This window comes from Misgurnus anguillicaudatus, chromosome 13, assembly GCF_027580225.2.
Source record: "Misgurnus anguillicaudatus chromosome 13, ASM2758022v2, whole genome shotgun sequence".
Classification (NCBI taxonomy): domain Eukaryota; kingdom Metazoa; phylum Chordata; class Actinopteri; order Cypriniformes; family Cobitidae; genus Misgurnus; species Misgurnus anguillicaudatus.
The window spans coordinates 31,811,038-31,834,667 of record NC_073349.2 but is presented as its reverse complement, the minus strand read 5'-3'; the positions used below and the strand labels follow the sequence as shown (position 1 = coordinate 31,834,667).

Genomic DNA, 23,630 nt, shown 5'->3' with positions numbered 1-23,630 from the left:
CAAAATAAAAAATACAGTTAAATGAATATGTACTTAAAACAAGCAAATAAATCTTCCAATGGGGCAAGAAAGTTTTTCTTGAATTATTTAAAAAAAAAAAAAAGTTTTGTGCTAGTTTTAAGCACAAATTAATTTAAATTTTGTTTGTTTTTATCTAAAAACGGTACTTATTTTTTTTCTCTTTCTCTTTTTTGCTCTTCAAGAAAATGCATCATAATTTGAGATTTTTTTTTTTAATCCTAAGTCTAAAGTGAAGTATACTAACAACTAGTTCAGTAACATATGAAAGTATAAGCAGCTCTAAAAGACATAAAATGAATTCCACCCTGTTTTACCGTTATTACACATAAAAATTATGTATTAACTTTTAACACTTTCTTTCTACCTACATTATTATCTATCTAGGCAGATTGCTTGATGTTGCTAATCTATAGATTTCAGATTGTTAAACATGACAGATATATTTGATCCTAATGCAGAAGCGCTCTCTGCCTCTTTGTCTATTCATATAAAGAGTATAATACATGTAGACATCTCACTAGCGCTCATGTTCAGTGTATGTAAATCTCTTTAGTTTCCTGTCGGTGTTATAAGATCGTACTCGGCTTGTAGTACCAGGAAACTGTTTTGTCTGATTTTGCGCACCTGCACCAGGTCTCCGCACTCCTGCACGTGAATGATGCCTCTGTTGTCATGGTTACGGTCATTAAGCGAGACGGCGGTCCGTTTGCGACAGTGTTTCTTCTGCAGGTATCTGAGACCCACAGCTATGGCCATACCCAACGCGGTGGAGAGACCCAGCAGTAAACCCAGCTCAGGTGAACTCTGGCTGGGCACACGCTCGGGCTTCTCTGGAGCTCCAGGCGGATCTTTGGCACGGTCTGGTGGTTTGAGAAGATCTCTAGGCAGACCTAAGGAGACCCGCGGTCGGTGGGATAAGGAGACGGCAGCCTTTGTAGGCTTTTGTGATGGAAAGAAGTCAGAAGGGAATCTGCGAGAGGCCGGAGAGGGTTTGGGATGGAGGACGGGATTAACGGTGTGTGAGGTCATAGATGGATGTGTGTGAGAGCTGTGTGACGTCTGGATGTCGTGTTTGTGTGTGTTTGGGATGTGAATATGTAATGTTTGTTGGGTTGATGATGTGTCTATGTCAGTGTGTAGCAGGAGATTGGGGAACGTGTGTGTGTTGTTAATATGACTCGCTGTCTTTGTGTTTGGAGAGATGTGGGTGTTTTGGAGTGAAGGAGTCACCGGGACAGTTTGTGTAGAAGTGGACTGAGATGTTTGAGGGTTAATCAATGATTGTGTGTTTGTGTGCGTCTTAAAAGATGAGACTGTGTGTGTGTGGTATGGTTCAGGTGTGTTTGTGTGTGTGGTATATGGGTATATGGTATATGGGTTAAATTTTGGGAGTGTGTTGGTGTGTGTGTTAAATGTTGGGTGTGTGTTATATTGTGAGTGTATAGAGGTGTGGGTGTTAATGGTTGGGGGGGTGTTTGTCTGTGTGTTATATGGTGCAAGTGTGTTGGTCTGTGTGTTATATTGTGAGTTTGTAGAGGCGTGGGTGTTAAATGTTGTAAGTATGTTGTTGTGTGTGTTATATGGTGCCAGTGTGCTTGTGTGTGTAGATGTGGTTGTGTGTGTTGACAGTGAGATGTTTTGGACTCTTTGTTCCAATATAGAAGCTGCACAAGAAACAAACAAACAAAACAATACATATATAAATATACATAAATAAATCAGTTACACTTTATAATATGAGTCCAAATGAACTAAGATATAAATGTATTTTTACTTAAACAACTAATACTGAGTTAACCACTAACTAATGAAAAATCATCATTAACAACAACATGACATGTTTGTTAGTTAATGTATTTATTAACAATGAATTCATGTGTCGAGTCATGTTGTAGTTAATGATGACTCTTTATGATTAGCAGTGTTGGGGGTAACGCATTACAAGTAACCTGCATTACGTAAGGAATAATTGACGACGGGCCATTGAATTATAAGAAAATAATGCACACCAAGGTGGTAGTGCGGCACGCTGCGAAGCGGAGTGCCGTTACACTGCCGGTGTGCATTATTGTCAAATCATTCAAGGGACCGGAGTCAATTATTCCGCTTATACCACGGTTACCACAAACATTGCTCTGGTGCCTATTTTTAAGCCATTTGACAAGTTAGGTGTGCGGTTTACAGAAAAATAATCAACACCCATAGAACATTTCTCAGCCAATCAGAATGCAGCATTCAACAGACCCGTGGTATAAATAGTAATATTACTTTTCTGAAGTAACGAGTAAAATAGTGCACATTACTTTTTCAATGTGCACATTAATATTGGAGTTACTTTTTTAAAAAAGTAATACAAGTTACTTTTTTAGTTTAATTAATTCGATAAAAAAATTATGGACTAATTTTAGACTGAACATAGTCACATTATGCACTCAGTTTGAATACACACAGTTTGAGAACTGTGATGGCATGCCAGAGCTCGACATTTTTGTGATTAAATATGCAATTTCTGAATGCAGACCTTTTCAGTCATAAAAACACCTGCAAGGACTGAAAGATAGCAACCCTCAGTCAAGAAAAAGTAACGCAAAAGTAACTAAAAAGTAACGTAAACATTACTTTCCATGAAAAGTAATTAAGTTACGCATTTAGTTACTTTCTTTGTGAGTAACTTAATAATGCAATGCATTACTTTTAAAAGTAACTTTCCCCAACACTGATGATTAGTACATGCATTAAAGGAACACTTTTTAAAGGAAAACTTTTTTTGAAAATGTGCTAATTTTCCAGCTCCCCTAGAATTAAACATTTTGATTTTTATAGTTATGACACTTTTAGCGTAGCTTAGCACAATCCATTGAATCTGATGAGAACCATTAGCACTGCGCTCAAAAATAACCAAAGAGTTTCTCATTCTGGCGTAATAATCAAGGAACACACAAGGATATTACGTAGTGCCCGAAAATAATATTGAAAGATACTAAGGGGAATATTTTCGGGTGCTGCGTAATATCACTATGCCTGCTGCAGCCATGTTATGGAAGCAAAGTCACTGATTATTACTCCAAAATGAGAGTATAGTTGCTAGCATATCTGCCTAGAAAATCTGAACTTTTAATTTTCTGTCGGTCTTAGTGCACGATGTACCTACAAAAGAGTCGAGTTTAAAATAGGGAAAAAAATTCAAACTCTTTGGTTATTTTTGAGTCTGATGGTCTAATCAGATTTCATGGATTGTGCTAAGCTATGCCAAAAGTGCTAGTGCCAGACCTGAAGATCAGCCCAATGGATTCGAAAACTGCAAAAATCAAATGTTTAACTCTGGAAAATGAGCCTATTTTCAAAAAAGTGGATTGTCGCTTTAACTCGGCATTACTTCATATTTAAGTAAGAATTAATTAAGATATTAACTCATTATGATTCATGGAGCCTTATTATAAAGTGTTACCAATAAATCTCTTAGTCCTGGTTTTACAGACAAGGGTTAGCTAAATCCAGGACTAGGCCTTAGTTAAATGAAGATGTTAAAGCATCTTTAATAAACATGCCTTAGAAAAAGATGTTACTGGTGTGGATCTTGAGACAAATCAATGTCATATTTTAAGATGTGTCTGTGCAAGTTATTTTCAGTTGAGACAGTTTAAACATGTGTTTTAGTCTAGGACTAACTTTAAGCCATGTCTGTGAAAGTAAATATGTGTGTTTGATAATATTCACCTGTCACATTCACTGAATGCTGTGTTGTGTCACTGTCAATAATGTGAGGACTCTGTGTCCCATCGCGCACCACTGCTGATCTGATCCGAGCCCAGTACACAAAATAAGACTGAACCAATGTGATGCTATAGACAGAAAGAGAGCGGCTGATTAAAAAACTACAGACTTTTCATGTTTCAGACATTCTCATTTTGAAACATGGTAGCTGGTCTAAGCATGACTTAAACAGTTCAACCTGGTCCATCAGCGGGTAATCCAACCGATTAGTCATCATGACCAGATTAGACCAGCTAATAACCATAACTCACCATCTTGAACCAGTCAGAAAATGCTAAACCAGTTACAATCAGATAGTTGGTTTAGATTAATAGTTCTGCACACTGGTCTAGTGATAAACCAGCACCCAAACCAGACCAGTGCTACAGATGTTCTCTTACTAAAATCTCAGGTCTCCGCTGGGCTGCGGTGGAGCTCTCCAGCTGAACGACAGGTGCCTCTTCAGCATTTTGTCCGAGTGTGTGACCGTATCATCAGGGTTGAGACAGGAGAGCGTGTGTGTGCTGGCGGGGTGAAGTGTGAACTCACCACCAACCACCCGATCCTCTAACACAGAGCGAGCCTGCAGCAGAAATCCCATAAACGCCCGGGAGCTCTGCACCGTTACTGAGGAAAACAACACACACACACGTCATAGTCATAGAGTAATGCAAATAAAAATATAAAAGTGTGTGTGTGTACATGTAAAGCTTAGACAAACAGTGTGTGTGTGTTTACCTGTGAGTGTGTGTTGCGGCAGGTACACAGAGCGACTGCTGCGTATTGTTATAGCAGTGTGTGTGTGTGTATGTAGTGGTAGAGATCTGATGTGTCCAGGCTTCATGTTCACACATGAAGAAACACTCGCACCAAGAGAGAAACACACACCACGGCGGGGAAACAACCAGATAATCGCACACACAGCCAACATTGCCTTCATCAACATCATCATCATCATCATGGACCTTCTACATAAATACACACAAGCATGCACGTAGAGTTACAGAATAACACCATAGAGAACTGTGTATTATATTACTTAAAGGTGCAGTGTGTAAATTTGAGCGGCATCTAGTGGAGAGTTTGCAAATTGCAACCAACGTCTCAGTCCACTGCTCACTCCTCGCTTTTGAAACGCATAAAGTAGCCGCCACCGGAAAAACATATCATCATTGGAGACAAAAAAGTTTGTCTGTTCAGGGCTTCCGTAAAAAGTGGTGGCACAAAATGGCGACTTCCATGTAAGGGGACCCTCGTGCATGTACATAAAAACATCTCATTCTAAGGTTATAAAAATATAACGATTCATTATAAAAAGGTCTTTATACACCACTGATAATATAGTTTTGTATATTATATTGCATTTCTGTCAAGAGATCCTTCTAAAGATTACACACTGCACCTTTAATGAAACATGACAAAGCAACAAATGTGTAATGCACATAACGTGTCAAGCAGTGACTGCAGTGTGACATGCTAACAAAACAACGATTTATTTGTGTAATTGTGCATGTAGTATTTAAGCATATATTAAATGAATTAATTTGTCACACTGCAAAAAAGACCTTTAACTACACTGTAAAAAAAATGCAGGAAGATAAAACAACTTGGTTTTACAAGTTTTTACCTGCGATAGGTTGACATAACTTATAAAAACAAATTTAAATTGTTTAACTTCATTTGTTAAGTAACATGAAAATATTTGAAAAATGCTGCATTTTTTTTTTTACAGTGTATTCTGAAACTATAAGGATCATATAGAGGATCATATCCATATTAATATCAAATGCTTCATCAAACACTTACATTTATAAAATGATTAAGATGAAACATTCTCAATCATTCTGTTCTTAATCATTTTTACACAGATTTTAAAATAAATTTGCTATGTGCATTGTAACTGTAAACAATTATAGCATTCATATGAAATCTTAAGCATACTTACACCACTGAAGATGCTTCTTAGTACACTGAGATCCTTATAACAACAAAACTCAGTCTCTCTCTCTCTCTCTCTCTGTGTGTGTGTGTGTGTCTCTCTCTCTCTCTCTCTCTCTCTCTCCAGGATGTGCAACAGCTGTAGCTCCCGGATCATCATTGTACGCACGCACGCACACACACATGCACGCACATCCAACTCACAGCCAGAGTTCAGAGTAAACACGGAGTAAAACTTTATCATTATAATCTCGAATCTCTGACTTGAATATAAATCAACAGTAGAACAGTTATCTGCTTCAATGTTTGTGTAAAGTCACGGATTGGTGTGTGTGCAGCGGTCAGACTCTTTCCACACGATTTGCGTGAAAACACCCTAAACCCCACACAGTCCCTTAATTCTGTCACGGCATTTTTTTTTTACAATAACACAGATTTATTCTCATTAAAAATGGTCAAGTACACGATTCGTGACGTTATCAAACAGTAAAATAAAAGCACTTTTAAGAAACTAATAAATAAATAATAATAATTTAAAAGATTAAATATAAGCTATTAACGTTTTAAATTAAATTAAAACTATAACATATTACATACATTTTATTAATAATTAATAAACAATTCTCTCCCTCGTGTGGAAGGCGAAGGCGGGAATCAGTGCGCCATTATCTCTATATAAATATTAGAAGTATATTTTTATTTGATTTAACATTTTACCAACCGAAAGTATATTTGATTGTTTTTAAGTTTCGTTTCTCTTTCAGTTCTGATGCTGGATGGGTTGTGTAGTTTCACTTTCTTCGCCTACATTTCCCGGCGTCTCTTAAAACTCATCCAGTTTCTTTCAGTTTCTCTGCGGTGTCATCATAATCCTGACAGAAAATTTCCAAACTACAATCCCGGCTTCCTGAAGGGCTGCAATAAAGTTTCCGTCATTGCATTAACGTGCATGCATGCGTCTGCAGCGCTGCGCGTGACCTGGAAACACGCTGAACTTTCCTCTGCACTGAAATCAAAAGTGAATCCAGAACCGCAGGAGTCACGCAGACATGAGCTGACCGGAGTACAGTAGTGGTAAGAAAACTCAAGCCTCAGATTTCGATTAATTTATCGGGATTATATCGTGTGCGGCGGATCATCATGGAGAACCGGAGGGCATCGGCGGACACGCAGTCGCAGCTGCCCGGCGACAGGACGCTCGAATGCCGCATGGATGAGTACCTGCGCTCGCTGGGTTTCTACCGCAAAAAGATCGCCAAGGACGGGTCGTGTCTCTTCAGGGCGGTGGCGGAGCAGGTCAGAGGATCGATCCTGAATTTAAAATCATATTTACTGTTTCAACGAATTCACCTTTCTGAACATAACCCTACAGATATTTACATGCACTTAAAACTCCCTTAAATGTTTTAAAGGTGTCATTGCGTGCGATTAAAGATTTTTTATAAGGTTATAAAGTGAAATACATTTTATTTCAGTCACTTTTTATGCCACTTGTCAACAAAACCTTACAGTTTGTCATAAAAGTTAATAATGGATTTATTTAATCTAGAGTCAATTAGCTTTAGCATAGTAGCTTTGACAATTACTATTGCTTTGTTTGGCATTAACTAATAATGTCTCCTGAAGACACAATATAGTTTGTATATAAATTAGTCTATGTAATCTCAAATATTTAAGGAAATAGCTCCATCTTTTTTGTCTTTATAGCTTAATGTTGCATGCATTAAAATAAATGGATTATTATATATTAAATATAAACTAGATGAGGTTAAAGTTTGTGAACAAACTTTATGTTGGCTTGAGAAAGCCTAGTCTGAGAGTAATAGATGGAGCTGCAGTTGGGGCAGTTAAGTTAGTTGGGGCAGATGGGTTAGTTGGGGCAGAATTGGGCAGTTGGGGCAGAATGGGGCATTTGTGGCAGATGGGGGATTTAGGGTAGTTGGGGCATTTGGGGTAGAATTGGATAATTGGGGCAGACGGGGCACTTGGGGCAGATGGGGCATTTAGAGCAGTTGGGGCAGAATGGGGCAGATGAGGCAGTTGGGGCATTTGAGGCATTTAGGGCAATTTGGGCAGAATGGGGCATTTAGGGCAGATGGGGCATTTAGGGCAGATGGGGCATTTAGGGCAGAATGGGGCAGATGAGGCAGTTGGGGCATTTGAGGCATTTAGGGCAGTTTGGGCAGAATAGGGCAGATGGGGCATTTAGGGCAGATGGGGCATTTAGGGCAGTTGGGGCATTTAGGGCAGTTGGGGCAGAATGGGGCAGATGAGGCAGTTGGGGCATTAAGGGCAGTTGGGGCATTTAGGGCAGTTGGGGCATTTAGGGCAGAATGGGGCAGATGGGGCATTTGGGGCAGATGGGGCATTTAGGGCAGTTGGGGCAGAAAGGGGCAGTTGGGCAGAATTGGGTAGTTGGGGCAGACGGGGCATTTGGGGCAGATGGGGCATTTAGGGCAGTTGGGGCAGAATTGGGTGTTTGGGGCAGATGGGGCATTTAGGGTAGTTGGGGCATTTGGGGCAGAATTGGGTAGTTGGGGCAGACGGGGCATTTGGGGCAGATGGGGCATTTAGGGCAGATGAGGCATTTGGAGCAGAATTGGCCAGTTGGGGCAAATGGGGCAAAATGGGGCGGTTAGGTTATTTGAGGCATTTGGGGCAGGATGGGGCATTTAGGGCAGTTGGGACATTTATGTGTGTGTTTGTGTGAGTATGATTGGGTGTGTAATATTGTGTTTGTGTGTGTAATTTTGTGGTTGTGTGTCTGTGTGTGTGTGTGTGTGTGTGTGGTTGTGTGTGTGTGTGTGTGTGTGTGTGTGTGTGTGTGTGTGTGTGCGTGTGTGAGTCTGTGTTTTTGTGGACGTATGTTATATATAATTTTGTGTTTGTGTGTGTAATTGTGTGTCTGTGTGTAGTTGTGTGTGGTTTTGTGTCTGTGTCTGTGTGTGATTGTGATTGTGTGTGTGTTTGTGAGTGTGTGTGTGTGTGTGTGTGTGTGTGTGTGTGTGTGTGTGTGCATGTCTGTGTTTTTGTGACAGTATGTTATATATAATTTTGTGTTTGTGTGTGTAATTGTGTGTCTGTGTGTAGTTGTGTGTGTGTGTGTGGTTGTGTGTCTGTGTGTGATTGTGTGTGTGTGTGTGTGTGTGTGTGTGTATGTGTGCATGTCTGTTTTTGTGACAGTATGTTATATATATAATTTTGTGTTTGTGTGTGTAATTGTGTGTCTGTGTGTAGTTGTGTGTCTGTGTGTAGTTGTGTGTGATTGTGTGGTTGTGTGTGTGTGTGTGTGTGTGTGTGTGTGTTTGTGTGTGTGTGTGTGTGTGTGTGTGTGTGTGTGTAGTTTTGTTTGTCTGTGCTATTGAGTGAGTTTTGTGAGACAGAGATAGACTGAGAGAGGTTGAGAGATGATGTAATGTATTTGTATGAGTGAGAGTTGACAGTTAGAATTTGAAAATAAACACTCAGCCTAAACATTCTATGAATGTAAGTCTATGGGACTTTTTTGGGATGTTTGATCGGACGGTTTAGGAGAACCGTAAGTCAGATCCCTTAGAAAAGATATAGCACACCTCCTCAGATCAGACTGAAGGTCTGTGCAAAGTTTGGTGGCTGTAGCTTAAAAGCTCTAGGAGGAGTTAGAGTTAGAAATTTTGGTCTCAGAAGAAAAAGAATAATAATAATAATAACTAGATGAGGTTAAAGTTTGTGAACAAACTTTATGTTGGCTTGAGAAAGCCTAGTCTGAGAGTAATAGATGGAGCTGCAGTTGGGGCATTTAAGTTAGTTGGGGCAGATGTGTTAGTTGGGGCAGATTGGGGCAGAATGGGGCAGATGGGGCATTTAGGGTAGTTGGGGCATTTGGGGCAGAATTGGATAATTGGGGCAGACGGGGCACTTAGGGCAGATGGGGCATTTAGGGCAGATGGGGCATTTAGGGCAGTTGGGGCAGAATGGGGCAGATGAGGCAGTTGGGGCATTTGAGGTATTTAGGTCAGTTGGGGCATTTAGGGCAGAATGGGGTAGATGAGGCATTTAGGGCAGATGGGGCATTTGGGGCAGATGGGGCATTTAGGGCAGTTGGGGCATTTAGGGCAGTTGGGGCATTTAGGGCAGTTGGGGCAGAATGGGGCAGTTGGGGCAGTTGGGGCAGATGGGGCATTTTGGGCTGCTGGGGTATTTAGGGCAGTTGGGGCAGAATTGGGTGTTTGGGGCAGATGGGGCATTTAGGGTAGTTGGGTCATTTGGGGCAGAATTGGGTAGTAGGGTGGCAGACTAGGCATTTAGGGCAGTTGGGGCATTTAGAGCAGTTGGGGCATTTAGGGCAGTTGGGGCAGAATGGGGCAGATGAGGCAGTTGGGGCATTTGAGGCATCTAGGGCAGATGGGGCATTTAGGGCAGTTGGGGCATTTAGGGCAGTCTGGGCTTTATGGGTCTGATGAGGCTTTTTGGGCAGATGGGGCATTTTGGGCAGATGGGGCATTTAGGGCAGTTGGGGCATTTAGGGCAGTTGGGGCAGAATGGGTAATTTGGGGCAGAATTGGGTAGTTGGGGCAGACGGGGCATTTGGGGCAGATGGGGCATTTAGGGCAGTTGGGGCAGAATTGGGTGTTTGGGGCAGATGGGGCATTTAGGGTAGTTGGGGCATTTGGGGCAGAATTGGGTAGTTGGGGCATTTAGGGCAGTTGGGGCATTTAGGGCAGAATGTAATATTGTGTTTGTGTGTGGATATTTGTGGTGTGTGTGTGTGTGTGTGTGTGTGTGTGTGTGTGTGTGTGTGTGTGTGTGTGTGTGTGTGTGTGTGTGTGCATGTCTGTGTTTTTGTGACAGTATGTTATATATAAGTTTGTGTTTGTAATTGTGTGTCTGTGTGTAGTTGTGTGTCTATGTGTATTTGTGTGTGGTTGTGTGTCTGTGTGTGTGTGCGTGTCTGTGTTTTTGTGACAGTATGTTATATATAATTTTGTGTTTGTGTGTGTAGTTGTGTGTCTGTGTGTATTTGTGTGTCTGTGTGTAGTTGTGTGTGTGTGTGTGTGTGTGTGTGTGTGTGTGTGTGTATGTGTGTAGTTGTGTTTGTCTGTGCTATTGAGTGAGTTTTGTGAGACAGAGATAGACTGAGAGAGGTTTAGAGATGATGTAATGTATTTGTATGAATGAGAGTTGACAGTTAGAATTTGAAAATAAACACTCAGCCTAAACATTCTATGAATGTAAGTCTATGGGACTTTTTTGGGATGTTTGATCGGACGGTTTAGGAGAACCGTAAGTCCGATCCCTTAGAAAAGATATAGCACACCTCCTCAGATCAGACTGAAGGTCTGTGCAAAGTTTGGTGGCTGTAGCTTGAAAGCTCTAGGAGGAGTTAGAGTTAGAAATTTTAGTCTCAGAAGAAAAAGAATAATAATAATAATAATAATAATAATAATAAGTTTAAGTGCAACAACAGTATGTTGGCTTTCTCAAGCCAACATAATAATAAGTTTAAGTGCAACAACAGTATGTTGGCTTTCTCAAGCCAACATAATAATATGAAGGTATTGTATAGTTTATGGTTTAAACATGCTTGCAGAAAACAAGCTGTTTATTTACCACACGCATGCTCATTATAAAAACTTGTAAATGTTTACTGGTCCCAGAATATGTTAAATATATGTTTGAAGCACCTGTGGATATATTTAATGTGTGATGAATTATAACTTAAACTCATAAATCCTCATCACTCATGAAGTTGGTATGATCTGATCTGATCTGCAGTAAACCTGTTATTCTTGTTGTGACAGCTGAAAGTCCACACCTAAAGTCAGTGTATCGCCGTCTGATGTCACAGATTATTATTGTTCATAATTATATTACATTTATACACCAGGGTTAACGCTTTCATCCAGAGCCACTTAACGTATATTAAAAATCTATACGCTTCAATTCATGATGTGTTTCCTGAAAATCAAACCCATGCCCTTGGTGTTGCTAGCACCCGTTGAGTTTTGAGAAAGTGCACAGACTGACGTGTGTGTTTTTTTTTATTGACAGGTTTTACAGTGTCAGGCTTTACACTATGATGTTCGTATGGCCTGTGTGAAATATCTGAGACAGAACAGAGCCACGTATGAGCTGGTAAGATTACAGGAGATTGCATGATACATGTGTGTGTACATATGTGTTGGTTAGGAATGACAGACTTGCATACATGCAATGACACGTATACTGCACAAGTGCACATGCACCGTATCCACATTCTCTGTATGCAGAGAAAATCCATGTACAGTATATACAACACAGAGAGCAAACTCTCAGACAATACTGCTGCTGTATCACATAATGCAATCTGCAATTTACAGATGAATAAACCTGAGACTGGATTACAAATGCACAAAATTAAAATAAAAAGAAGTGTCTGTTTGTTTGGTAGACTAGTGACTGAGACTGTTTTGTCTGTTTCTAGTTTATTGAGGGTGATTTTGAGAAATACCTGGAGAATCTGCAGGATCCACAGGTAATAAAACACGGCTCTACATTTTTACTGAGTAACTTATTTAAAACCTCATACGTGAACAGAGCTTGGTGTCTTATAAAACACACATCATATTATACTTTTTTTAATTTAGTTATACTTTTTAACTAACTAATCTTATACTGAAGTGTTGATTTGTGTATATTTGTTGTGTTTTCAGAGCTGGGTTGGGCAGGTGGAGATCACTGCTTTAGCTGTACTCTATAAGTGAGAATACTACCAGTTTTCTGTGTTTTACTAGTTTACTTTAATACAACTGTTAGCCGTTTTCAATGTTTTTAGCACTTGATGTTCCTGAATTATTGATTGTAGTTGGGTTCCTGCTGCTTCATAGCCTGATTTTATGAAATAAATGAAAAGAATGAATACACAAATGATATAATTGGTTTTTTATTCTGGTCATAAGTGAGATGTGTTGATGTAAAGATAATAATGCATTCAAATTGAATCAGAAATCAGTTTTCAGCAAACATTTACTTTCTAAATAGGGGAAACATGTTATTGTGTCTGATAAAGTATATATCATATTTCTGAACAAGATAAGATAAAAAAAGGTTTGCCATTCATATTTTTTATCTCTATATGTGGGCAGAAACAAATCATACAGATCAACATCTAGATTACTCACAATAACATCATTTAACTATTGGTTGTGTCTGTCAAATGTCATAACTTCATTGACAACAGTTGTATTGATCAATCTTGTTTGTTTAAACTTCTGACAATGTCATTGTTTTGTTTTTTACAGGCATGATTTTATTATTTTCCAGCAGCCTGATCAACCACCAGTCAGCATTACAGAGTACGGATTCCCTGATAAGGTGCAAACAAACACAGATTTAAAGGGCCCCTATTATACAAAATTCACTTTTACAAGAAGTTTGGGCATAAATGTGTGTCGGCAGTGTGTGAACACAACAACCCTACAATGAAAAAAAGCCCACCTCCTACTTCTTTTATATTCCCCATTAAACCATTGTCTTGTTAATGTGATGTCACATAAGCAGAGTCCCGCCCACAGTCAATGACTCTCTTGTTAATTTCACGCAAAAGCTTTTCTAAATGTGTTTATTAGCAAATTGTAGCACAAATGCGGTTAAAGATGTTATTGTCTTAGACTGTATTCGCAGCAAGTGCTCACTGTCTGTTGGTAAGGAAGTGAGGAGCCGTAGCTCATTTGCATTTAAAGGTACAGACACAGCAAACTTTTGCTCCCACACAAATAGGGGCATTTTGGACATGCCATTATAAATGATCTGTTGGGTGTTTTAGGCTGAAAGTTAAGACACATTTTGGGCACACTTGAGACTTTAACATCTTGAAAAATGTTTATTGTGCGTAACCCCTGAAGTCTCTTTCTTTATCAGGTGCGACTGTGCTTCCTCAATGGAAACCATTATGACAGCGTTTACCCACAATCCTTTGAGAAAAGTGCTGCCGTATGTCAATGTGAGTGATGGGAATATTTAACTCTTTCTTCATGCAATGCTGTTTCTTGTTTGTGGTGTTAGTGTTTTATGAATGATCAATCTTTCTCTCAGCGATCCTGTACGAGCTGCTATACGATCGCGTTTGCGGTGCCGACCGCAGTGTTTTGGCTCCGTGTATGAAGGGAGGTCGAGGACGCGAGAGGCTGGATTCAGAGGAATGTAAGAGCAGTGAAGAGTCGGACCTGGAGGAAGATGAGTTCTGGTGTGTGTTGTTAATGTGTCCGGGGGGGAACTGATGAATTGATGTGGTATTGTTCGGGCAGATAATAAATGTGTTTGGGTTTTATCAGGTCCAAAGAGAAGACCACCAGTGAGATGAAGACCAGACAGCCGGCGAGGGTACTTCACTGTTTCTCTATTGTTTGTCACAATGTCTTTTCTCTCACAGCAACAGATCTGTTCATGTCCTTTAGGGTCGTGGGAGAGGCCGAGGTCGTGAAGGGGCGCGTGAATATCTGTCCACAAAGGTGAAAAAATCCCTGAATCCCGATGTCTACAGGAACGTGGAATATGACGTGTGGCTTCGTTCTAAGCGCAGTACGTCACTTTTTAATGTATACTATTGATTGATAAATTGAATCCATTGCAGTATTACCACTGACTGTGTGTGTGTGTTTTTGTGATCTTAGTTCAGCAGCAGAGAGATTTTTGCATGGCGGCAGGGATGCAGTATTCTGTTGGAGACAAATGCAAAGTAAACAGTTTGTGTTGATTTTATTACATGAACATTTTCATGAAGATAAGCATGTGAAGATGATGTTTTCTGTCTCAGGTTCAGTTGAGTGGCAGTAATCGTTTCTATAGTGCTTATGTTCAGGAGGTCAGCGCTGATAATGGACCCGTCACCGTATTTATAGAGGAGCTCGGCAGACAGTATGTGTTTCTCTTTTTCTATGTATTAATCTAGGTACACACCAAGCTGAACCTCGGCCATTGGGCAGGCTTTAAGCTTTGTCTGACTTAGTTTTTTGGTGTTGTCCGCATTAAAGTCACCAGTGCATGTCTGTAGCCGATTTAGTATGTCAAATCAGCGGTGTCACTCGTCTGGGAGTTGGATCATTCTGTTTAGCTCATTGGCATAGCAAACTGGTTCACAAAAAAAAAACACAAGTGACAAATAAAGCAAACGGCAATGTGTGATTATGGTGTAACCTTTGGCAGTGTTAGCTGACCTCACAGTCTGCTTTACTTCTGTGGCATCGGTTTGGTGTATCCCTACTCCATTTGTGATATCTTGCATGCATATGTTAAAGGATTACTTCACTTTCATAAAAACATCTGATCATTTCATGTCTCTTTTCATCTTTCTTTGTTCAGTCGAGAAGAAATTAAGTTTTTTGAGGAAAACATTCCAGGATTTTTCTCCATATAGTGAACTTTAGTGGACCTAAACAGTTTCAATGCAGCTTCAAAGGTCTCTAAATGATCCCAACCGAGGCATAAGGGTCTTATCTAGCAAAACCATCATCATCTTAACAATAAAAAGTACTTTTAAACCATCAAAAACATCAACCATCTAGGTGTGTGACGCGGCAGTGTGACCTTACATATTACACAATCATGTTGAAAGGTCACACGTTACATATGTGTAATGCACACTTGTGGATAATTTTAAACTGACACAAAGACATATAATAAGTATCATTCCACATACAACAACATCTAAAATGCTCCTCTTTCTCCACACTTGCGTGACATTTCAACGTGATTACGTAATGCATAAGGTTGCGCTTTTGCCGTGTAGGATGTACAATTTCTTGTCCTTGAAATGCATGTTGATATATGAAGGTTGAAACTAAATATATTTACAAATTCAAAAATATATTAAATTAAGTTTTACTTTATACATAATTTATTTAGCATGCATTTAAAATATATTTTTGGCCATAGAAATAATTTTTTTGCCATTATATGGATAGAATTTCTGGAATGTTTTCCTCAAAAAACATATAATTTTTTCAACTGAAATAGGGATTGACCGATATGGATTTTTTTTGTGACTATACCGATTTTTGTTTTATCAGCCTTAGCCGATGACCGATAAAGGCTGCCGATTTTCTTAAGCCGATATTTGTAGCCGATACTGCTTTTGCTCACTCAATTTACATCATACAAATGACACGATGCCAAATGTTACAAGTCTCAATTTAAAAAAGTAACATTTATTGAACTTAAAAAAATTATATTTAACAAATAGTAAACCATGAACTGCACTCTCTATAATGACGAGGAACTATCAGCAAAGGATATTGATTTCTAGCACTCTACTACTACAAATATATATAAAGATGAGAAATAAAACGCTTGTGGCTTTGAGCACTCTGTCTGTAAATAATGCCGGAAAAAATCAGCGAACACAGCAGCCACATATCGGCCGATGCCGATACACATAAAACTCGCAAAAAATCTGCCCGATATATCGGTCTATCACTAGACTGAAGAAAGACGGACATATTTTTTTTTTATAAAAGTGGAGTAATCCTTTAATACTTTTATATACATAAACAGTAAAATAATACAAAAATATTGAATAACACAAATATAACTATGACAGTTATGTTGAGACCAATATTTGTAAGAAGAGAAATAAATATGTTTCATACAATTATAGTTTTGTCCGCTAAAGTAATGTTAAACATTTAAGTAAACATATTTTGAAGTGTTTTGATTGTGAATACACAATGCTGTTTGTTTGCCTTCACTTTCCATAGTAATGAAAGAATATTCAGGACATAACCAGAGTCTCTAGTTTGAACTTAAATCATTATTTTACCTGATGTGGATAACCAGTTGAATTGATTTATAAGTAGTCCTACATATGTACACTCTTGTCTGTGTGTAGACACACGGTGCCGTTGTTGAATTTGCGTCTTTCGTCTGAAGAGTCTGAATCTTGGCAGAAAGTGTCTGAGAAGAGTAAAAGATATCCTGCACCAAACAATGGACACACATCATCTGGTATGTCTTTCATCTGATGAATAATATCGCCTCTTTCTTAAACATATAGTCATGGTTTGATGTGTTGATGTTTTATGTAGAATGGGAGAACAGAGGAGGCCGGAAAGGAGGCAGAGGAGGAGGATCTTCTTCAGCTCCAGCTGGCCGTGTAAACAAACAGCACTCCTGGCCTCCTCAGAGCACCGCAGATGAACAGACGGGTGGACGCGGCAGATTCAGGTGTGCTTCACCTTACATTCAAACTGTAATGTTCTCTGTGTCACTTTATAGACAAAGGACCGGGTGTGCCTCATAAGTCTTGAAAAGTGAAGCCGCTGGCTCTTTAATCGCCCCCTGGTGGCTGGCTCCAGTATAAGTCATAAACCACGCCCTCTCCATTCAAACGAAGGGGACTCTGCTCTAAATAAAAAAATTATTTACACTATCAAGTTTCTGAAAGATGGTCCTTAAAGGTAGTTGTTATCACACTGATATATGTTTAAGTGTTCATTATTGTTATAAGTTTCATTTTAGCAGTAATTTGATGCTATAGAAACGGGGTGTGTCGTTATGATTGGCTTGGTTGAATTGGTCGCGCGAGCGGTTGAGCGGAAGTTTAATACCGCGGCTCCGCCTCTGGCTCCACGGACGATTCCTTCTGCGCATGCCTTGGCTCCAAACTGACGTTTTTACGTAACATGGTAGGCGACCATGGTCGGACATTTTGGCTTCAATTCATTACAATGGAGGGAGGCGACGTCGCGTCATCCATCTTTTTTTACAGTCTGTGCAAAGGACCTTTTAGTTGTGGTATAAATAGTCAAACCTCTCGATTGTAACGCATGTATGATGTGTGTGTTTGCAGGAGATCTGATCAGCGCAGTAGTCCTGTATGTGTGGTTTCACAGGTGAAAGAGGAGAACACTTTGCTGGAACTTTTACACAAAGATGAACACAACTTTCCATCACTTGGAACAGCGCCACAAGCAGTAAAGTCAACACAAACGCACACAGTATCACTTCTTTATAATAATGTGTCTGAGTGAAACTTTCAGTACGATTCATAATGCATGTCTATGTATGTTTTACTTCACTTTTATTAACAAATATACTTGCGTGTGTGTTTGTTGTTCAGGTTAATGCTGGTGAGGTCATAAAAAGGGGAGGGGACAAGAAAAGCTCCCGGAAGAAAGATCACAGAGGTTCTGTCTCAGAGACAGGTGAGGAATGAAGCTCCGCCCCCTCTGATTACCAGGCCTTGCCCTGTTTTTATTTATATTCATAATGCAAGCACAAAATAATGCTAACAGTTAGGATTAATAAATATTTTTAAATAATAAGTATCTAAAACAACCTAGCCGCTGCAACCTTAGACAAACTCCTCTGAATTGTGTTTTTATCAGAACTTGCAGAAGCTCCACAAAAGCCTATTCAAGGACAAGAGAGTAACGCTGATGAAAAGCATGAGGTGAGATTAGATTAAACATCTTTGGACGGTTGATTAATACAGCTTTCTTTATGCGCGGCATCAATACAATACAAGAACCTATAAGCAGTGTTACAAATCTTTAAAGGTCACCTAATATGAGAAATTCACTTTTATACATAATTGTGTGTCACCTGTGTGTACACAACCACCCTTTAATGATAAAAATCTGCACACCTTTTTCTAAAACTTCATAAGACCTTAAACAGTCTCATTGGACACGCTGTTGGTGATGTCTGCGCAAACTGACATCACTTTGCACAGGCCCCACCCATAACCAACTGATATGCTTACACAAAAATCGCTGCAAAAGATGCTTTCCAACAGCTGTTTTAGCATTCGTTGTAAACTTGTGGACCTATTTTTCCAAACGCCTCACACCCGTACATTCTTGGACAAAAACTACAATAAAACCTGTTGGAAAGCATCTTTTGCAGCGATTTTTGTGTGAGCATATCAGTGAACACCCATGACCACTCGGTGAGTTTCACGTCTTTGTAAACGAAAGTTTAATGCATTTTAGAAAAGATTGTTCCAGTGCACCTATAAACCCATTGAGGAGGTGGGAGGTAATACAACAAACACCCGAAAATTCTCAGGGCAGCATCATATGTCCAAATTTCAGTCAAAACCGTTCTATTTCACCATAAACATCTGAAAACAGGACTTTAAGTGTAAAATACTCAACTTGTCCTTTAAGTTGATTTATCATGATTTCAACAATGGGTCTAGTTCATGTGACCTTTAAACCAAAAACTCTAGCAAACATGCTATATGTATTAATTTGTGTTCCAGAAAAAAGTTACAGAGGAACCAGAGCAGAGATCTACTCCTGCAATAAAAGAGAAATCTGTCCCTGCATCTCCTGCTGTCACCTTTTCTTCAGCCCCCAAATCTGCCCCAGTTCAGCCTCACGCTGATACTTCTGCCCTACCTGCTCCAGATACAAGCGCTTCTAAGGCTTTTAAAACAACTCAGAACGGCTCTGCTCAGAGCACCAGTCGAGTTTTATCTGCTTCACAGTCTGTATCTGCAGAAACAATCGTTCCAGTTTCAACCCCTGCTTCTATTCAATCTACCCCAGTGTCTATATCTTTTGGACAGATTGGCCCAGTCCTGAATGCAATTCTGCCCACAGCTGGACCTAATTCTGGCTCTTTCCAGTCCACTCAAGCAGCATCTCAAAATACCCCTGTGAGTTCATCTGCCTCCACTCAAGTTATCCCAGTTTTACCCCCTACCTCTGTTCAAGGACCCGCTCTATCTGTCTCCGCCCCAAATGCCCCTGTTAAAACCATCCCACCAGACTCTGTTTCCACTCCATCTGCCCCAGTTCAGACAACAGCCCCTGTATCTTCTACAACCCCTCCCACAGATGAGGGCATTGCTCCAGCGGTAGACGTTCGTATTGGCACACCAACCACAAATGTCCCTCCTACCGCTGAGCCTGCCCAAGCTTCATCTCCAGTCACATTTCAGTCCTCACTCGAAACGTCAGAGCCACGCCCCTGTGAATCATTGGCTATACCTGCTTCAGGTAAATCTCTTCTACCATTGCCTCTTTTCAAAAAGACACATGTTAAAGAGTTTGATTTAACTTGGCTGCCATTAATTTGGAAATAAAATGGCCATTTAACCTGGTAACTTTCCTGCAATTGACTAGACCAGGTGTGAGCAGCATTGGTCCTGGAGTGCCGATGTTGTCCTGCAGATTTAAACTCCAACCCTGATAAAATCTTGCCTACTTGTAGTTTTCAGGTGACTTTTAGACCTTGATTAGCTATTTCAAGTATGCTTGATTAAAACTGGGAAGAACTCTGCAGGACATCGGCAGTACAGGACCAACGTTGCCTACACCTGGACTAGACACTTAAAATGATCTTCAAGTACACTTGGGGGCTTTTTTCCTAGACAGGGATTAGCTTAATACAGGATTAGGCCCTAGTTAAATAAGGATATTTTAAAAGCATAATTTTATCCTCAGACACAACTTCCGCACTGATATATTTTATGATATGTCAGAGCAAGTTGTTTTCAGTTCAGACAACACTAAAATTTGAGTTAGTCTGGGACTAGGCTTAAGCCCTGTCTGGGACACTGCCCCCTGGTGATTTCTATACAAAGGGTTTTTTCTTGTCCATCAGGTGTACAATCTGCCCCTGACCACCGGCCTCAACAACTCATCTACCCTCCACTTCAGTGGTCTCAGCTCCTGCAGGACCCACTTTATCCCGGATTCCCTCAGAATGAGAAGGGAGAGGGGGAAACCCTGCCCCCATTTTCTCTCTCCCGAAAAGGAGAAGACCTACCTCAAGGTAATGACCTTAATGTAGTATACTCTACCATCTGTGGGCCACTAACAAAACAAAGAGAATACAGAGAGAAAATCATGATTTTTAATCTTGAAAACATTCTGAATTATTTCAGATGTCAATGTTCTCCGGTTCTTCTTTAACCTCGGCGTCAAGGTATGCATTTATGAAGACATTACTATATATTTGTGCCATTGACTTGGATTTCTTCAGAAATGACATCCACATGAATCTAACATGCTTTTTCTCAGGCTTACTCTCAGCCCCTGTGGCCTCCAATCTCATATCTGGGTCCTCTGACGCAAGCCTATCAGATGCACACTCGAGCTCCACCACCTCCCTCTAACCCTACCGTCATGACTCAGTGGCAGCCAGAAAACCCAACACCTCCGCAGAATTCGAGTTCCACCTCTGACACCTCGTTGGAAAGCCATGGTCAAGCACCTGTTTCTGTTAGCAGTGGTCCTGTTGGATCCATTGAAATGGGAGGATACCAAAATCAAACCCCACCTATTCAAATGCAGTCACCACTCAGACCAGCAGTGCCTTGGTCTGTTTCCTCTGGTCAAAGTAGCTATACTGCTGCATACCCAGTACAGTTTTCAAGTCCACCTTGTGCACCCCCTGGAAATCAGATGTACCCTCCCTCATCTGTTGGATACCACCATGCCCCTCCTGGCAGGATGGACGTCTTGTCATGTGTTCCTCCATCAATGATGAGAGGTCAAGAGAATGGCCAGAGGTCCATGACGACCCAGTTTGGCTCTTTGCAGAAGGCCGGTTACTTTACTGGAGGTCAACCCCATTTGGGTGGTCATGATTTCAATCCTGTAAATATTCCCATTTCGATGACAACAATGGAGCTTCCTTCCTTCGGTGGACATTGTCCTCAGCCTATTCCACTCCAAGGAGACGTAGCAGGATTGAATTCTTTAGCAAACGGAAACCTGGCTAGACAAGGGGATATGTTCCCAATGAGCCTCCACGCAGGACCTGTTCCAGACGATCCCGCTCGACTCATCCATGCATATTTTCCTGATGGTGAGCAAGAGTTTATTCCTAACGTTGACCTCAGAGCTGGGCAGTCCTTCTACAGCCAATCCTACAAGGGTGGAGGGAGGCGTGGCCAAGATGATAGAGGAGGATACAGAGGGAGGGGCTACCGTGGCCGGAGAGATTATTCAGGGTGGGTAAGACAAGATGACCAGGCGTATGTGAGTAAAGGGCATGTGAAGCGAGGGACGGGGCCAAGGTTGGGCTTCGAGTAAGCATTTCAATAGATGTGTTCGGCTTCACGTGGTGATGTGCAAAACGATCGAAGGATAGCTTTGATGTCACATGCCGCTCGCTCTGTGCTACGTGAAGTCAAACACTTCCATAGATATTAATGCTGGATACACACAATCGTTCTTGGTTTACAATGACACCAGATATCCAAAATCTATTCTTTGTGGGTTTCATTCCTCTCTGTGTGGTGTTTTAACTTTTTTTCACGTTCTTATTTAAAAATAAAGCTATTTATTTCACCTGTTTTGAACTCACAAAGTCCCTGTGAAAATGTAAATAGGTTTGCATAGATGTTGTAATAAAATCTGTTTTCTTGATAAGCACTGATGCCCTTAAACGCACATTAAAAAGCTAATACAAAATAACCATTTTCACATATTTTAAGCTTGGCAAATCTGTGTGATGATGCTTTTCTGGATATGAACGATCGGTTTTATGACGTCATTTTAATTGAAACCATGGGTACTTTCAAGATCTGCTCAAACTGTCCTTAACATCTCTGAATCTCATGTAAAACAAACAAAAAAAAGTTTAAATGGTGATGGTATCTCACTGACATTGAAGCATGCTTTTTCTGTTTGGTTTTGCTCGTTTTTTTTTTAAACTTAAAATCTTCACCTTAAAGATTTGTTGTTTTTCTGTAACGCACTTAACCTCTTCAGTTTGAACATTATAATACAAAGTGCCTGATTCATTTTCTGGTGCAAAGCTGCAATAAAGACAAAATAAAGCCAAGGAATATCTTTGTTCTTTTCATTTTAAGTCTGTTTATTCCAAAACAGATGAGGTTAAAGTTTGTGAACAAACTTTATGTTGGCTTGAGAAAGCCTAGTCTGAGAGTAATAGATGGAGCTGCAGTTGGGGCAGTTAAGTTAGTTGGGGCAGATGGGTTAGTTGGGGCAGAATTGGGCAGTTGGGGCAGAATGGGGCATTTGTGGCAGATGGGGGATTTAGGGTAGTTGGGGCATTTGGGGTAGAATTGGATAATTGGGGCAGACGGGGCACTTGGGGCAGATGGGGCATTTAGAGCAGTTGGGGCATTTAGAGCAGTTGGGGCAGAATGGGGCAGATGAGGCAGTTGGGGCATTTGAGGCATTTAGGGCAATTTGGGCAGAATGGGGCATTTAGGGCAGATGGGGCATTTAGGGCAGATGGGGCATTTAGGGCAGATGGGGCATTTAGGGCAGAATGGGGCAGATGAGGCAGTTGGGGCATTTGAGGCATTTAGGGCAGTTTGGGCAGAATAGGGCAGATGGGGCATTTAGGGCAGATGGGGCATTTAGGGCAGTTGGGGCATTTAGGGCAGTTGGGGCAGAATGTGGCAGATGAGGCAGTTGGGGCATTTAGGGCAGTTGGGGCATTTAGGGCAGAATGGGGCAGATGGGGCATTTAGGGCAGAATGGGGCAGATGGGGCATTTAGGGCAGTTGGGGCAGAATGGGGCAGTTGGGCAGAATTGGGTAGTTGGGGCAGACGGGGCATTTGGGGCAGATGGGGCATTTAGGGCAGTTGGGGCAGAATTGGGTGTTTGGGGCAGATGGGGCATTTAGGGTAGTTGGGGCATTTGGGGCAGAATTGGGTAGTTGGGGCAGACGGGGCATTTGGGGCAGATGGGGCATTTAGGGCAGATGAGGCATTTGGAGCAGAATTGGCCAGTTGGGGCAAATGGGGCAAAATGGGGCGGTTAGGTTATTTGAGGCATTTGGGGCAGAATGGGGCAGATGGGGCATTTAGGGCAGTTGGGACATTTATGTGTGTGTTTGTGTGAGTATGATTGGGTGTGTAATATTGTGTTTGTGTGTGTAATTTTGTGTGTGTGTGTGGTTGTGTGTGGTTGTGTGTGTGTGTGTGTGTGTGTGTGTGTGTGTGTGTGTGTGCGTGTGTGAGTCTGTGTTT

The 23,630-nt window shown here is 40.8% G+C and overlaps 2 protein-coding genes across 3 annotated transcripts; one reads left to right on the top strand and one right to left on the bottom strand.

Moving 5' to 3' along the window:
- Positions 1–113: 113 nt before the first annotated feature.
- LOC129431049 (uncharacterized) lies at positions 114–6,134 on the bottom strand. Of its 2 annotated transcripts, XM_073875632.1 has the most exons (5): positions 5,720–6,134; positions 4,513–4,742; positions 4,176–4,401; positions 3,739–3,863; positions 114–1,685 (listed from the first exon to the last, which is right to left on the bottom strand). In XM_073875632.1, exons 2-5 carry the CDS (start codon positions 4,733–4,735, stop codon positions 571–573), a joined length of 1,689 nt encoding a protein of 562 aa, XP_073731733.1. In that variant the 5' UTR covers positions 4,736–4,742; positions 5,720–6,134; the 3' UTR covers positions 114–570. The 2 variants fall into 2 exon arrangements, with proteins under 2 accessions (XP_073731733.1, XP_055044721.2); XM_055188746.2 differs by lacking the exon at positions 5,720–6,134 and having other exon boundaries at positions 4,513–5,648.
- Positions 6,135–6,453: 319 nt separating this feature from the next.
- otud4 (OTU deubiquitinase 4) lies at positions 6,454–22,474 on the top strand. Its single transcript, XM_055188741.2, has 20 exons — positions 6,454–7,008; positions 11,743–11,826; positions 12,155–12,205; positions 12,384–12,430; positions 12,972–13,044; positions 13,591–13,672; positions 13,765–13,915; positions 14,004–14,052; positions 14,127–14,250; positions 14,343–14,407; positions 14,486–14,586; positions 16,556–16,671; positions 16,752–16,890; positions 17,516–17,639; positions 17,786–17,870; positions 18,054–18,118; positions 18,932–19,673; positions 20,281–20,451; positions 20,564–20,604; positions 20,700–22,474. Exons 1-20 carry the CDS (start codon positions 6,853–6,855, stop codon positions 21,714–21,716), a joined length of 3,483 nt encoding a protein of 1,160 aa, XP_055044716.2. The 5' UTR covers positions 6,454–6,852; the 3' UTR covers positions 21,717–22,474.
- Positions 22,475–23,630: the final 1,156 nt, after the last annotated feature.